We start from the raw sequence: 17,010 nt of genomic DNA on the forward strand, positions 1-17,010 counted from the left end.
GAGAGATCAGAGGAAATGAGATGTGACTGCTTCATGGGTACAGGGTGATTTTGAAACTTTCAGAAGGTGGTGATAGTTGCACAACATTGTGAATGTACTTGACGCCGCTGAATTGTAGACTATAAAACGGTCCTAAGTTTTTTAGCACAATAAAAGAGTATAATATATATATATATATATATATCTCAAAGTCATAAAGGATAAGAATAATACCAGTACTTACTAATCTACCACTCAACTTGACAGACACAACAGTGTCATTGACAAAGCTCCCTGTCAGCGGATCCCTGATCAGATCTCCACTTATTCCTGCCCCCATGAGGGAATTACAATCCTCAACTTTTTGGTCATTGCTCCCCTCTAAGTTTCAGTTTTAAAACAATGTTCTGTTCGTTGAACTTGTTTTTTAAGTTTATAAAAATAAAACTCCAGTTAATGTATCACTTAATGACAGAGATACACTCTGAGAAATACATTGTCAGGCGATTTCAATCATTGTGTGAACATCATAGAGTGCACCTACACAAACCTAGATGATGCAGCTACTACACACCTAGGCTATACGGTATAGGCTATTGCTCCTAGCATGTTACTGTACTGACTACTGCAGGCAATTGTAACACAATGGCAAGTACTTGGGTATCTAAACATATTTAAACGTAGAAAACATATTTAAACGTACAGTAAAAATACAGTATTATAATTTTATGGGACCACCATCTATATGCCATCCACCACCGACTGAAATGTCATTATGCAGTACACAACTGTATACTTCGCTTTTGTCATTCAATATTATCTTTCTGCGACTTATCCATATTGATGCATATTTAGCTACAGGAAAATAATTTTACTATTCCATAGTCATGCACTATATAACTGACTGTATGACAAACTGTCCACCTCCTCTCCTGCCTGTGAACATGTGCATGATCGTGTGAATGGTTTACAGCTTTGTGGCGCTACTAACAATGCTGCTGTGAACACTCATGCAGATGCACCCTCTTTAGAAAATGCAAGTCTCTTTAGGGAATAAACCAAGACAAGGACGGCCAAGTAGGTCTATCGAGACAATCACATGCTTTTTCCTTTAATACGGTAAGTGGTAAATTAATATATTTTCTAATGTTAAACCAACCTAGCAGTTCAAGTTCAAAGTAGGACATTAAACACAAGTAGTTAACTCCACAACCTCCTCAAACCCCCTTAATATGGCAATAAAGAGGATTTTTTTAAATTACAAACCCTGAAGGACAAAAACAAACCAGAAAAGACACAGCAACAAGGATTAGTGGGCTTAGCCAACCCAAAAAAGCAGAACACTAGGCTACTTGGAGTAGGCCTAGTAAACCTAGATTTAGAACACAAAACCTTGAAAAGATTTAGGAACTGGTAACACCAATACCCCACCCCCGGAGAAGAAGTATTCGGAGTATGAGGGAATTCAGTGCCCTCAACTTGAAAGGGCTTTAAAAAGCATGTTTTAGTTGTCAAGAGTAAAAATTCTGATGCCATGCTTCCTGGGTTTATCTTTCGACTTTGCCACCTACTAGCTGTTTGCCTTTGGTCAAGTTCTATACATCTCTTGGTACCTCAAGAAGTTGGTGCTAGGTAAAAACTAATAGCATCAACTTCATAGGGTTGTCATGAGGATTAAATTAGCTAATATGTTCAAAGTGCTTTGAATGATTCCTACCACAGGGTAAACACACACAAGTTTGGGTGTCTTTGTTGTAAGACTGGCAGCAGCTTCAGGGGACTACTAATCTTCAGGGACATCCAGTGTTCATTTAACCCTTGACATGGTGGGAATATTCAGAGAAGATGCTAAGAATACTGGGGAATTCTTTACAACAGAGCAGGAGTTCCAAAGGACACAGCGGAAAGGTTTGTAAATGAAAGAAGAGAGGGGAATCGAATCAGGAATAAAATTACAGAGCCACACAAGGATAACATGTCCACGTGTGACACCCATCAGAGCTTACACTTGAGTAGAATATTCGAAATGCAGTGCTGGATCAGACGAACGGGCCACTCAGCCCCATGCTGGCCCAGTCCAAAGCACCAAGAAGTTATCTTAATGGGATATGGCTGTCCTTTAGGATAATTCCTTTATTCTGGTCAGTTCTTCTCTCCCCCGTTCCTTTAGGCAGCCATTCTCATAATCCAGCTTTTCATGCTAAGCAGATTACTGTCTTTCTGAAGTGAGAACCAGGTGTAAGAGCATCAGATGGAAATTTCCTATTTTGCTTCCTCCGCAGAAGCCTATCCACTGGGCATCACCCTCACCTCCATTCCTTAGTCCCTGTGGACAACAACCCCTCCTCCCCTAAAGCTAAGCATTCCATCTGTGTCCTTGACCCATTTGTTCATTAGGGTGCACCTGTCATTTATCTCTTCTCTGTATCTTCAACATCTCCTGTCCATCCAGCTCTATTCCCAGAATCTATAAAAATATGGTTGGTTTTTCTTCCTAAAAAATATGAATCCAATCACCCCTTGACCTTGTATCTTCTCCCTTCTCCTTTCTGGCTCATTCTATCTTTTTGAAAGGAGTCACTTATCTTGACTTCACACTATCCCATTGATTTCTCAACCTCCAGCCTTCCCCCAACCCTCAAAACAAAACCGGCTGTGATACTGCCTTCAGTGCTGGGTTTCTCTGCCCTATCCCCACCCAGTTCAGAAACAGCCCTTTTAAAATTGAGTGCCAATGACTTTCTAATTACCAAATCCGTGGATATTTTCCTGTTATCACTTCATGAGCCCTGTTATGATATTCTCATTTGCTTCTGCTGAATAGGACTTGAGAGGATGGCCTGAGGCACAAGTAAGTGGTTAGGAGTGCCTCATTTAACATAAAGATGACATTCTACAATAGGGGTCCATTCTTCAGATTGAGCACATTGAAGTTACGATTCATCAATTGGGGGAACTTGCTATTTAAAGGAACCCTAGAGTGAATCCTCCTGCAAGCAGAATTTCCTCCTGTCATAAGCATTATCATTTCCAAATGTATGTAGCTGCAGAAATTTCCTATTTCAAGATTCCTTAATGGGACACACCTACTCTCAGGCTCACTTCTATTACTGTCTGGGTTGTTTACACATAGGAATCTGGGTTGCTGGTGAAATCAAGTCCATCTATAGTCTGTAAATCACATCATGTAAATGAAAAGAGCTCAACACAGTTCCAAGCACACAGCAGATGTCTAACGAATGCGAAGTATTTTTATTAATTTGTAAGCACTGAGAACAAAAAGCAAAAAGGGGAGAGGACTTACAGGTAGAAAGTCTATATATCGTTTAGGCCAAAATGTCTTTAAAAATCGATTGTGGGAAGCAGGCACGGTGGCTCATGTCTATAATCCTAGCACTTTGGGAGGTCAAGCTGGGAGGATTGCTTGAGGCTAGGAGCTCCAGACCAGCTTAGGCAACACAGCAAGACCCCATCTCTACAAAAAATAAAAAATTAGCTGGGCATGGTGGTGCACACCTGAATTCCCAGCTACTGTGGAGACTGAGGTGGGAGGATTGCTTGAGCCCAGGAGTTGGAGGTTGCAGTAAGCTATGGTAATGCCACTGCACTCCAGCCTGGGTGACAGAGTGAGATCCTGTCTTAAAAAAGAAGTCATTTGGGATCTACTTCTTCATGCCCACTAGAATTTTTAAAGTAAAATAGCAAGTGTTGGCAAACATGTGGAGAAATTGGGCCCTCATACATTTCTAGTGGGAATATAAAATTATAAGCCACTGTGGAAAAGAGTTTGAACAATTCCTCAAAAAATTAAACACAGAATTACTATGTGCTCCAGCAATTCCATTTCTTGTTGTATAGCCAAGGTAACTGAAAATAAGCACTCAAACAAAATCTTATACAACCACCAGTGTTGACAACAGCATTCTTCATTAGAGCCGGGCTGGGAAAAGGAGGAAATTGAGAGTGATTCCTTAATGGGTACAAAGTTTCTTTTGGGGCTAATGAAAATGTTCTGGATTAAACAGTGGTGATGGTCGTACAACACTGAATAGTGGTGATGGTCATACAACATTGTGAATGTACTAAAAGTCACTGAATTGGATACTTCAAAATGGTTAAAATGGTGATATGTAATATGGATTTTACTTCCATTTTTTAAGAAAAGGAGATGTGATGGTGGAAGCAGAGAAGATGACAGATATGCTGCTGGCTTTTAAGATAAAGAGGCCATGAGCCCAGGAATGCAGACAGCCCCAAGAGCTAGAAAAGGCAGGCAAGCAAATTCTCCCCTAGAGCCTTCCGGTGGGATGCAGCCCTAGCCTGTATCTTGATATTAGCTCACTAAAACTGATTTTGGACTTTTGACCTCCAGAGCTGTAAGAGAATAAATTTCTGTTGTTTAAGGCGCTTAAAAAAAAAAAACAAAAAAAACCTGGGCGTAGGGGTAAGGGAGTGGACAGAGATGAAACAAGACTGGCCATGAGCTGATAAATGTTGAAACTGAGTGATGGAGTTTCAAGGGCACTCATCATACCGAATCTCTTCAATATGGTTAATACTTTCTACAATGAAAACATTTTAAAAAACTGAATATACACATATATATGTTAGATCCTGCAAAAAAAAAATGCTATTTGCAAAGTATTACAATAATCTGTTAAATATTTCAGGGTTTAACCTTGAAATACTGATATTAGATAGTACTCAGTATTCTAGTAAAGCATTTTCATTTATATTCCATATTAGTTTATAAAGCTGTTTTATAATCTGAAACAATAGCATATTTCTTGCAGACTGTCAATTGAAAGCTGCTATTTCTAGGTAGGAAATCTAGACAAATCTTTCAATTGCTGAATCCTGAAATGTCCAACTTCCTCGTTAGCAATTTATTTGCTTCTTCTAAACAATTCAACAATTATTTAGCGCACATTAAATATTTACATGGCAGAGGCCTATTTCTCCTACCCTTGTCAAACTAATAGAAAATATTGCTTCTAAGCAAAAATAACTACCAAATAAATAAAGGAGCATAGAGACTAAAAGCTTGTCACCAAGCATAGAGATTAAAAACAATAGTCACCAAGTCCAGTTAAATGCAAAGCATTAGGAAGTTGAACCAATGTTTCAAATACTTGTTAACTTATCCATTGAGTAAGCTAAATGCGGGTATATTTTTAATAGTACAAAAAAGAAGAAACCAACTAGAAAATTGAGTTTTTATTATTTCATATTAAAAAACAATTGCTGCATTACAAATTTATTCTCATTAATTCCTATGAGTTTACTACTACTCAAAAGAAAACTTGGTACATAATATAAATGTATCCTTCCAGAAACCTTCCTTCATTAAAACTGAGGTAAACATTAAATTTCCGAGAGAAAATTAAACACTCAAGTGTGTACTAAATGTATCTGCTTCATCTTCCAAATCTAATACGTGCACCCATCTAATCATGAAATTGCTCTGCTGTGTAACTAGTGCTCCAGGAAATGAATAAGTGTCAAACCCACTGAACGAATATGGAAGCAGAAAATAGAATGGTGGTTGCCAGGGGGTATGGAGAGCAGGAAATGGGGAGTTGTTCAATGGATATAAAGCTAGTGTTATAAAACATAAATAAGTTCCAGATATCTGCTGTACAAAGTACCTACAGTTAACAATACAGTCATCCTCCCTTATCTAAGGGGGATACGTTCCAAGACCTCCAGCAGATGCCTGAAGCCATGGATGGTGCTGAACCCTGTATATACTATGTTTTTCCTATATATACATACCTATAATAAAATTTAGAGACAAGGTGTCACTGTGTTGCCCAGGCTGGTCTTGAACTCTTGGGCTCAAGTGAATTTCCCACCTGTATATACATACCTATATATGCATATGTTTTTTCCTATATATACCTATAATAAAATTTAGTTTCTAAATCAGGCACAGTAAGAGATTCACAATAAAATAGAACAATTATAATAATATTCTGTAATAAGTGTTATGGAGATATGGCCTTTCTCTTTCTCTCTCAAAACATCTTATGGTACTGTACTCATTCTTCTTGTGATCTCCAGCCTGATAACCAAGAGGGCTACTAAGGGACGCACAGGTGGGCAGTGTCTACAGTGTGGATACACTAGACAAAGATAATTTATGTCCTAGGCGGACTGCATGAGATTTCATCACACTATTCAGAACAGCAAATAATGTAAAACTTATGAACTGTTTATTTCTGGAATTTTCCATGTCATATTTTTGGTCTACAGGTAACTGAAACCAGGGAAAGCAAAACCACAAATGGGGGGGAATGACTGTATGGTGTTGCATGCTGTAAAATGTGATAAGAGGAGAGATCTTATGTCACATGCTCATGTTACACATTATGTCCATCTTATGTTACATGTTCTTACAAAAAAAAAAAAAAACACAAAACAGCAAAGGGACACAAGAAAACTTGTGAAGGTGATGGATCTGTTTATTACCTTGACTGTGGTGATGGTATCAGGGGGTATATACAAGCCTATTGAATTGTATGCATTAAATATGTGCAAGGCTATTGTGTATATCAATTATATCTCAATAAAGCTTTAAAAAAACACTGAGGAAAAAAGTCAAAATGAAGACTTTCTGGCAGCTCCAACTATTACATAATGAAGAAAAACACAGTGAACTGCTGTTATGAGATGACAAATGTATACACCCAGCATACTTCTGGTTCCAAGATGGCATTTTAAGAACATAAGGTTACTTCTGGGAGCCGCGGTGGCTCACGCCTGTAATCCCAGCACTTTAGAAGGCCAAGGAAGTAAGATCCCTTGAGGCCAGAAGTTTGAGACCAGCCTGGGCAACATAGCAAGACCCTGTCTCTACCAAAAAAAAAAAAAAGAATTAGCCAGGCATGATGGCATAGGGTGCCTCTAGTCCCAGTTATTCAAGAGGCTGAGATGGGAAGATCACTTGAGCTCAAGAGTTTAAGACCAGCCTGGGCAACATAGTGATACCTTGTCTCTATAAAAAATTTTAAAAATCAGCCAGGCATGGTGGCACATACCTGTGGAGGTGGGAGGATCGCTTGATCCTAGGAGGTAGAGGCTGCAGTGAGCTGTGATCACACCACTGCACTGCAGCCTAGGTGACAAAACAACATCTTGCCTCTTAAAATTTTACATATATATATATGGAGCCGGGTGCAGTGGCTCACTCCTGTAATCCCAGCACTTTGGGAGGCTGAGGCGGGCAGATCACGAGATCAGGAGATCGAGACCATCCTGGCTAACACGGTGAAACCCCGTTTCTACTAAAAATACAAAAAATCAGCCGATGTGTGGCGGGCGCCTGTAGTCCCAGCTACCCGGGAGGATGAGGCAGGAGGATGGCATGAACCCAGAAGGTGGAGCTTGCAGCGAGCCGAGATCGCGCTACTGCACTCCAGCCTGGGCGACAGAGCGAGACTCCGCCCCCCAAAAAAATTATATATATATACACACACACACACACATATATATATAATTTTTAAAAAGAACTATGAAAATTCAAGGATGAAAAGGCACCCCATTTTTAAATAGGCAATGGATCTTAACTGATATTTCTCCAAGGAAGATATGCAAATGCCCAAAAGCACATGACAAGATGCTCAACATCATTAGGGAAATACAAATTAAAATCACAATGAGATATCACTGCACATCCAGTAGGATGGTTACAATCCAAAAGACAGATAGCAACAGCATTGATGGAGATGTGGAGAAACTCCTATACATCGCATGTGGAAATGTAAGTTGATGTCATCACTTCTGAAAACAGTCTGGCAGTTCTTCAAAAGGCCAATTATAGAGTTATGTGTGATTCAACAATTACACTCCTAGGAATACACCCCCCAAAAAATGAGAACATGTCCACAGAAAAACTTGTACATGAATGTTCACAGCAACATTACTCATAATAGCCAAAAGGTGAAACAACCAAAACGTCCATCAAGGGTGAATAGACAAAATGTGGTAATATCCATAAACTGGAATATTACATGATGATAAAAATTAATGAAACATTAATATATGCTACAACATGGATGAACCTTGAAAGTATGCTAAGTGAAAAAACCCAGTAACAAAAAAATCACGTTGTGTATCATTTCACTTACATGAAATGTCCAGAATAGGCAAATCTGTAGAAAGTACATGAGTGGTTGCCAGGGGCTGGGGGATACACAGTGTTTGTAAGTGACAGCTAAGGGATGTGAGGTTTCTTTTTGGGGGTGATGAAAAGATTCTAAAATGGATAATGCTGACGGGTGTCCAATTTTATGAATATACTAAAACCCTTTGAACTGTACATTTTAAATGGATGAATTATATGTTATATAGATTAAATCTCAATAAATCCTTTTTTTAAAAGGGAAATGAACATTTCTGCATCTTTACTGGGTCTCCAACTGATAAGTTCCCCAAGGCAGGAGTCCTTTGTCTTCCTTATAACCTTCTCAACCCACCCTCTCTTCCTTCCGAAGATGATGCTTAAATAACAAAGACACCTCCTAGCAAAGCTGCTATAAAATTCTTTGTAGCAGATGAGGGGATTGGTTTCTGGTTTGACTTTCATACTTAAATCAGAGAGGCTCTCTCATATTAAATCTCTCTCCACTCCAGATATGTGAGTACCAAGAATTTATGAAAAAAAATTAAGCTTCTGCTTGTTTCTAAAGTAGCTTCTTTCTGCTTCTTTCCAGACCATCAGAAACCACACTTAAAGACATTCTGGATCCACCTTGGGCATTCTGGAAACTCTTCCATTCTCTTCTAGTGTCTATGGAAGAGTAGACACTATGTTTCACCAGCAGGTGTCACTGTCTTACCTTTGAGCTTCCAGTACCAACCTCATAGGCACCAGCTGCCAGGAGGGCAGCTCCCTGATGCATGGTGTGGGCTACAAATAAACAGTGACTTTCTTCCAAAGAGTACAGTACAGAAAGGCAGGGAGAAAGAGTAATGGTACAGTGAAGAAAGCTGACCAGCACTACCTCAAGTCAGGTGATGGAGGTTCACATCAATAATGATGCACACTGTTGACAGCATGTGCCCTGGATAGGAGGTGATGAGGGTGGCAGCTCGCCTCTGTGGTTTCCTCCCCAAACACATTACCCCAGTTGGGAAAGCCATCAGACAAATGTCAACTGAGGGACAGTCTACAAAATTCCTGACTAGTACTCCTCAAAACAGCCATGGTCATCCAAAAAAGGGAAAGCCTGAGAAACTGTCACAACCAAGAAGAGCCTAAGGAGACATGACTGCTAAATAAAATGTGGGATCCTGGGTAGGAACAGAAAAAGGAACTTGGGCCGGGCGTGGTGGCTCACACCTGTAATCCCAGCACTTTGGGAGGTCGAGGTGGGAGGATCACCTGAGGTCAGGGGTTAGAGACCAGCCTGGCCAACATGGTGAAATCCTATCTCTACTAAAAATACAAAAATTAGCTGGGCATGGTGGCGCACACCTGTAATCCCAACTACTTGGGAAGCTGAGGCAGGAGAATCGCTTGAACCCTGGAGGCAGAGGTTGCAGTGAGCCGAGATCACACCACTGCACTCCAGCCTGGGTGACAGAGCTAAACTCCATCTGAAAATAAAAAAAAAAAAAAAAGAAAGAAAGAAAGAAAAATAAAAAGGTACTTGGGATAGTTAATAATGTTGTTTATTTCATAATAACGACTGGGTCATTGTGACAAATGTGCCACACTAATATAAAACGTTAATACCGGATATGAGATTTGAGAATTCTCTCTACTACCTTCACAATAATTCTGGAATTCTGATAATGTTCTAAAATGCAGTTTATTTTTTAAAAATTATTCACTAGCTGCTAATTTTGCCACCTTAAGGTTCTATTTTAAGGCATATTCCCAACTGTTTAAAAGCTACTGTTTCCTCTTCAGGCATGTTTTTAAGTGGTTAGAAGACAGAAAAAAAAAAACTTCAGGCTTGGAGAGCAGAAAGGGTATGTGGGAAAAAAGGAGATGCCCTGAGAAAGAACTGAGTTCCAGGTGAGAGCCACCATTCCTATCACAGCACTAGCAACGTGGCTCTTTTCATCCTGAAAACCGAGAAAGCTACCAGTGTGTTCACAACATACACAGCCTTTCCTAACCATGGAGAAAAAAAGGCTGGGAGATGCGGTGGCAACAGAAAGCTGGTAGTGCTAGGAAGTTATCATTCAACAAAGGTTTTTGCTGAAAGATAAATCAGCCCCTCTGAGGAGTTTTATGACTCACACTGCTCTAAGGCCCCCAAGGCCCAAAGAAACATCTGGCGGCTAAACCATTATTATTTCTAGTTTTAACAAAAGTAGTCAAAAAAGTACTCAATATAAATGTTGAGGCCAGATGCGGTGGCTCACACCTGTAATCCCAGGACTTTGGGAGGCCGAGGCGGGTGGATCACCTGAGATCAGGAGTTCGAGACTAGCCTGGCCAACATGGCAAAACCCCGTCTCTACTAAAAATACAAAAATTAGCCGGGCGTGGTGGCGGGCTCCTGTAATCCCAGCTACTCAGGAGGCTGGGGCAGGTGATCCGCTTGAACCCGGGAGGCAGAGGTTGCAGTGAGCTGAGATCATGCCACTGCGCCCCAGCCTGGTCAAGAGAGTGAGACTCTGTCTCAAAAAAAAAAAAAAAAAGATTTATATTTCTTTTGCTCTGGTTCTGTTTTTTAAAAACTGTGCAGATGGAAGCACTGGAGTAGATAAATGTCACGTTGCTTCGATAAATAGAGTTAGGTGGTTTCCTTTTTAAATGAAAAACTGTGGTTGAAATGGATTCTGTACTAGATTTCTGCTCCTGTGCCTAAAGAAAAGCCCAGCCAGCCGCAAAACTGGCTTACTATATAGCAAATCAGAAACCAAAACCTAATAGGTGAAGTATTATATACAGTGTCCATTAACATGTTTTATATACGTTTGCTGGGTGAGTCTGGGATAATTGAAGGGATGAGAGTTGAGTGAACCCCTTCAGGAAAGACAACACGACAAGTGAGAAACAAGCTGCAGTGACTTACTACCTACGGGAATGAGATGAGTGGGCTGGGATTCTTCCAGTTTGCTCCTCAACCAGTCAAAATCCTGGTATCTTCGACGAACAGAATATTCTGGCAGGTCAAACTCCACCCGAGTACTCTGCAAAGAAGAGAATGGAAAAAAAATAAGCATAAGGGAATAGCATATCTTGGCTGAAAGGAAAAACAGCTCTCTTAGAATAACCAAACTAGGCAAGATCATATTTTCCTGCCACCAAACACACCAGCCAAATGGCAGAGTTTACCAACATAGAATAGACCAGTCTGGGACACAGAGCCCAGTTAAAAATTCAAGGAGCTGGAATAAAAATGCCAGTTTTCCGAGACTGCGCCACTGCACTCCAGCCTGGGTGACAGAGCGAGACTCTGTCTTTAAAAAAAAAAAAAAAAAAAAACAGTTTTTTTTTCTCCCTACCCTCAGGAAATAGATTTCAACTATTACCAGAATTGTTTAGAAACATTTGATTCATTTCCTCCAAGCTTAACTCTAACAATTTCTTTTAGCAGAAAAATTCCACTTAGGATATTGCTACTAAATCCAAATCTGTGAAAAGAAAATGTCTCCACCTTCTGCTAAATATGCTGACAAGTTTTGCCAAAGGGGAAATAAACAAAAAGTAAAGATAATAGATCACTGCTCATTTCGAGAGCAGACTAGATGAAAATAGAAAAGGTTTTGCTTAATCTGCCACATTCTGCCAGAACCATAACCTTGAAACTGTTATATTTTAGATAAGAAAAAATCTAGAAATAATACAAAAATGCCATTGTATTGCAGAAAAATATTAATAATCTCATCCCTTTTCTCAATTTTTAAAGTTTTCTGAAGTGTGACTGCAGCACTTCAACAATGAAAATCAATGTTAAATAAAATTAAGTTGATTTATACCAAAACAAGATTTTTACTCATTTACCGGCCCAAATTAAATCGTGTCTCACATAAGCCATTTTTCCCTATGAGGGTACAGACTACATGACTGTCACGGTTCTCAGAAATTAAAGTACAAGATAAAAATGGGTCAAGCTACATCTCATAAATTTACTCTTTCAAGCCAAAAGTCGGTTTTAATTCACAACACCAAGAAAATCTTTAAGCACATGAATGAGAGTCATTCATCAAAGAAAAAGCTGTGAACAGCTCTGGCATCAAAAATTATGATTTCATCCTCCCCAAAACCTGTGTTCACAGTCTTAGCAAAATGAAGTTCAAGGACTCGGTCTTGGACTGACTCCCAACTAACCGCATTGTTTCCCCTCTTCAAGCCCCAAACACCAGCATATGCCTATGAAATACATCCCCTGTTCTTGCAAGGGTGAAATGTGGGGACATTCACTCAATGTAGGTAATTGTGACTTATCAGATGATTTTCCCAAAGGAATTAGCATTGTAGGATTGGAGAGAGAAAAAAAAGACAACACTTAAATCCAGACAGCAAGTCATTGTTGACGAATTTTCAAGCACAGCATGACAGAAATATTGGGAACAAGTGGCCTGATACTCCCATCCCCGCACCACACAGGCGGCGTGGGAAGGACTCCGTGCCTATGCAGTTCTTGCATCCCTACCAGATCCCTGACTTGTCACTAAGCCTCCTTGAGCCCTAGGTTCAACAGTAAGAAGAGAGTTAGGGCAGGGCTTGGTGGCTCATGCCTGTAATCCCTGCCCTTTAAGAGGCCAAGAAGGAAGGATCAGCTTGAGCCCTAGAGTTTAAGACCAGCCTGGACAACATAGCGAGACCCCATCTCTGCAAAAAAAAAAAAAAAAAGTTTTAAATTAGCCAGGTGTGGTAGTGCATACTTGCAGTCCCTACTACTCAGAGGCTGCAGAGGGAGGATCGTCTGAGTCCAGGAGGTCGAGACTGCAGTGAGCTGACTCTGCCACTGCACTTCAGCCTGGGCGAAAGAGTGAGACCCTGTCTCAAAAAAACAAAAACAGAGTTGGAAGGGAAGTTCAAGACCTCCCACCTCCCCCACCAGGCTCCATGTGAGAACCTGTCAATGATTATGGGCTAATGAAAGGCATATTTTGAAAGGTGACAAATTAAAGCAACTCATATTCATTGTAAACCAAACTGATGCAAGGCTCTACTTTTTGCCTTCTTAAATGTTACACGATTATTGGCTGGGCGCGGTGGCTCATACCTGTAATCCCAGCACTTTGGGATTACAGGATCCACCAAGGCCAATGGATCATTTGGGGTTGGGAGTTCAAGATCAGGTGTAAGACATTGTTGTTTTGGTGGAGGGTTTTCTGAGACGGAGTCTCACTCTGTCGTCCAGGCTGGAGTACAGTGGTGTGATCTCAGCTCACTGCAACCACCACCTCCCAGGTCCAAGTGATTCTCCTGCCTCAGCCTCCAAAGTAGCTGGGAATACAGGCGCGCGCCACCACATCCAGCTAATTTTCGTGTTCGAGATCAGCCTGGCCAACACAGTGAAACCCCGTCTCTATTAAAAATACAAAAATTAGCCAGGTGTGGTGGCAGGTACCTGTAATCCCAGCTACTCAGGAGGCTGAGGCACGAGAATTGCTTGAACCCCAGAGGTGGAGGTTGCAGTGAGTCAAGACTGCACCACTGCACTCCAGCCTGGGCAAGAGAGCAAGAGATTGTCTCAAAAAAAAAAAAAAAAAAAGTTACACGATTAACTAATCATTTCTCTTATGTTTTTCAGATCCATTTCATAAATTACAGTTTATGTAATATTTCTACTCTAACTTTGAAATCATTTTTGGTAACTACAAAAGACAGCACAATAGAACACACATTTTATTTTTGCCACAAGCAATTTCACTTTTGGGGAACAGGCTTTTTTTTTTCCTTCTATTTATTCAGGTTTATACTTATTTTAAAACTTCGAGAAAAATAAATAGAAAATAAAAGATCAGCCATAATTCCTCTAAATAGAGAAAAACACAATTAACATGGCTTATATGTTTCCATATTTTTTCTATGAATAGTCATTCATTTACTCATTGTCTGTATCTCTTTAGCATACCTTGGACATCTTTCTACAGCAGTAAGTTCAGATGTACATACTCTTTTTAACACAAATATAGTATTCCACTGAATGGTTACACGATAATTAAACCAAATCCCCATTTAAGTTGTTTCCAATTTTTCCATTAATAAGCAATGCTTTTGGAAACATCATTGAGCACCTGATAATTCCCTTAAAATAAATTCCTAAAGATAGAATTGCTGGAAAAAAGTGTACATACACTTTTTAATTGACAAACTACTTTCAGAAATACAGCAATGTATATTCTTATCACATATTATCAGGAACTAGTTATCTTTGGTGGACTGATAAATGAAAAATAACACATCATCTTTGTTTACAGTTGTTTCTTTAATTACTATTGGGGTTGAACGTCCTTTCAAATGTTTATTGGCCAAAAGAAGAAAGTATTTTTCTTCTTTTATGAGGTGTCTTTTTAAAAACTGTAAGTCCAGCCAGGCGCAGTGGCTCATGCCTGTAATCCTAGCACTTCGGGAGGCCGAGGCAGGGAGAGAGCTTGAGTCCAGGAGTTCAAGACCAGCCTGAGCAACATGGCAAAACCCTATCTCTACAAAAAATACAAAAATTAGCCGGGCATGGTGGCATGCATCTGTGGTCCCTGCTACTCAGGAGGCTGAGGTGGGAGGATCGCTTGAGCCTGGGAGGCAGAGGTTGCAGCTAGCCAAGACTGCACCACTGCACTCCAGTGTGAGCCACAGAGTAAGACCTCATCTCAACAAAAATAAAAATAAAAATAAAAATTGTGAGTCAAGTCTTTTTCATGTGTATAAGTTCTTTATTACCATTTGCCTATCATAATTTCCAAATGGTTTGTCTGATACAGAATCTTTCCATTGTTTTATTGTTGATTTCATCCATATTTTCCCTTTATGCTGTTTTTGGGGTCATCAATAAGAAGGCCATCCCCACTGCAAGCTTATAAAAATATTCACCTATAGTCTCTATGATTTTCTTTTAATTATATCTAATTACTGCTTTTCTACTTCTAGAAATCTACCATTGGAAAATAATGTCTAAACTGTGGCAAGGATATTTGCATAATGATCTTCATTGCAATATTATTTAAATCAGCGAAGAATCAAAGCAACCTAAATATTCAACAATAAAAAGCTATTAATGAAATTATGGCATATTTATTCCACGGTTGTCAGTAATTTTGTTGGTAAGACTTTTTTTTTTTTTTTTAAATTTAGATAAGAGCCAGGTGTGGTGGCTCATGCCTGTAATCCCAGCACTTAGGAGGCCGAGGCAGGCTGACCACTTGAAGTCAGGAGTTCAAGACCAGCCTGGCCAACATGGTGAAACCCTGTCTCTACTAAAAATACAAAAATTAGCCAAGCCAGGTGGTGTGCACCTGTAGTCTCAGCTACTCTACTTGGGAGGCTGAGGCAAGAGAACTGCTTGAATCTGGGAGGCAGAGGATGCAGTGAGTCAAGATCGCACCACTGCACTCCGGCCCGGGCGACAGAGCGAGACTTTGTCTCTTAAAAAAAAAAAAAAAAAGTAAATACAGTCCCCCAGGCTGGAGGGCAGTGACACAATCATAGCTCATTGTAGCCTCAAACTCCTGGGCTCAGGCAATCTTCCCACCTCAGCCTCCCAAGTACCTGGACTACAGGCACATGCCACCATATCTGGCTGATTTTGGGGGCTTTTTTTGTTTTTTGTTTTTGTAGAGATAGGAATCTCACTATGTTGCCCAGGCTGGTCTCTAACTCCTGACCTTAAGCAATCCTCTGTCTCAGCCTCCCAAAGTGCTGGGATTACAGGCATGAGCCACCACAACCAGGGTGTAAGACACTGCTGTTTTGTGGCGGGGCGGGGGGGTGGGTTTGAGACAGTCTCACTCTGTTGACCAGACTAGAGTATAGTGGCATGATCTTGGCTCACTGCAACCTCCACCCCCCAGGTTCAAGTAATTCTCCTGCCTCACCCTCCCAAGTAGCTGGGACTACAGGTGCCCACCACCACACCCAGATAATTTTTGTATTTTTAGTAGAGATGGGGTTTCACCATGTTGACCAGGCTGGTCTCAAATTCCTGACCTCAAGTGATCCACCCACCTCAGCTTCCCAAAGTGCTGGGATTATAGGCATGAGCCACCATACCCAGACTGTTGTTTTAAGGGAAAATCAGAAGATACAAAATTAATTGTATATAACGATTTCATTTACGCTAATATCTGGATATTAAAAATTTAGAAGACAAATTTAAAGCTGATAATGAGAACTGTTCTCTTTATATTCACCCTTATTTCCAAATTTTATGCCATTCTCATACAACATTTTTATAGTCTCACACACACATAATGCTCATTTTTTAAAAGCTCCTTTAAGGACATCAGGAGCTTAATACAGCAAGAAAACCTTGCTTGATGCTTCGGAAAGCAATAAGGTAAAAAGTTATCATGAAATGGATGCTCAAGGCCAGACGTGGTGGCTCATGCCTGTAATCCCAATACTTTGGGAGACGGAGGCAGGAAGATCACTGGGTCAGGAGTTCAAGACTAGCCTGGCCAACATGGTGAAACCCCATCTGTACTAAAAAAACAAAAATTAGCCGGGTGCAGTGGTCCACGCCTGTAGTCCCAGCTACTTGAGAGGCTGAGGCAGGAGAATCGCTTGAATCTGGGAGGCGGAGGTTGCAGTGATCCGAGATTGCGCCACTGTACTCCAGTCTGGGTGACACAGTACGACTCCGTCTCAAAAAAAAAAAAAAAAAAAAAAAAAAAAAGGATGCTTGAGTACTCTCTGACCCAGTATTTATTTTACTTATTTTTACCACAATTTGTTCTAGAAAATATATAGTGATAGGTAAAATACGATCAAATGACATAAATTAGAAGTAGGTGAAAAAGATAAAGAAAAAACAAGGACAGAGGGAAAAAGTAGAGTCAGGAATGAGGCTAGCAAAACACACTCACAATGAAACACTGCACACCAGCTAAAATTGGGCAAGA

The 17,010-nt window shown here is 40.2% G+C and overlaps 1 protein-coding gene across 3 annotated transcripts in view; it reads right to left on the reverse strand.

The window, feature by feature from the left end:
- The window catches only part of SNX30 (sorting nexin family member 30), a 125,840-nt gene that overhangs the window by 49,679 nt on the left and 59,151 nt on the right, over positions 1-17,010 (reverse strand). For all 3 annotated transcript variants that reach the window (XM_065530198.1, XM_005581045.4, XM_074016801.1), the window contains exon 3: positions 11,020-11,130. In XM_065530198.1, the coding sequence (XP_065386270.1) occupies positions 11,020-11,130 (111 nt within the window). The remainder of the gene's footprint in view (positions 1-11,019; positions 11,131-17,010) is intronic.

Source organism: Macaca fascicularis, chromosome 15 (assembly GCF_037993035.2).
Source record: "Macaca fascicularis isolate 582-1 chromosome 15, T2T-MFA8v1.1".
NCBI classification, from domain to species: Eukaryota; Metazoa; Chordata; class Mammalia; order Primates; family Cercopithecidae; genus Macaca; species Macaca fascicularis.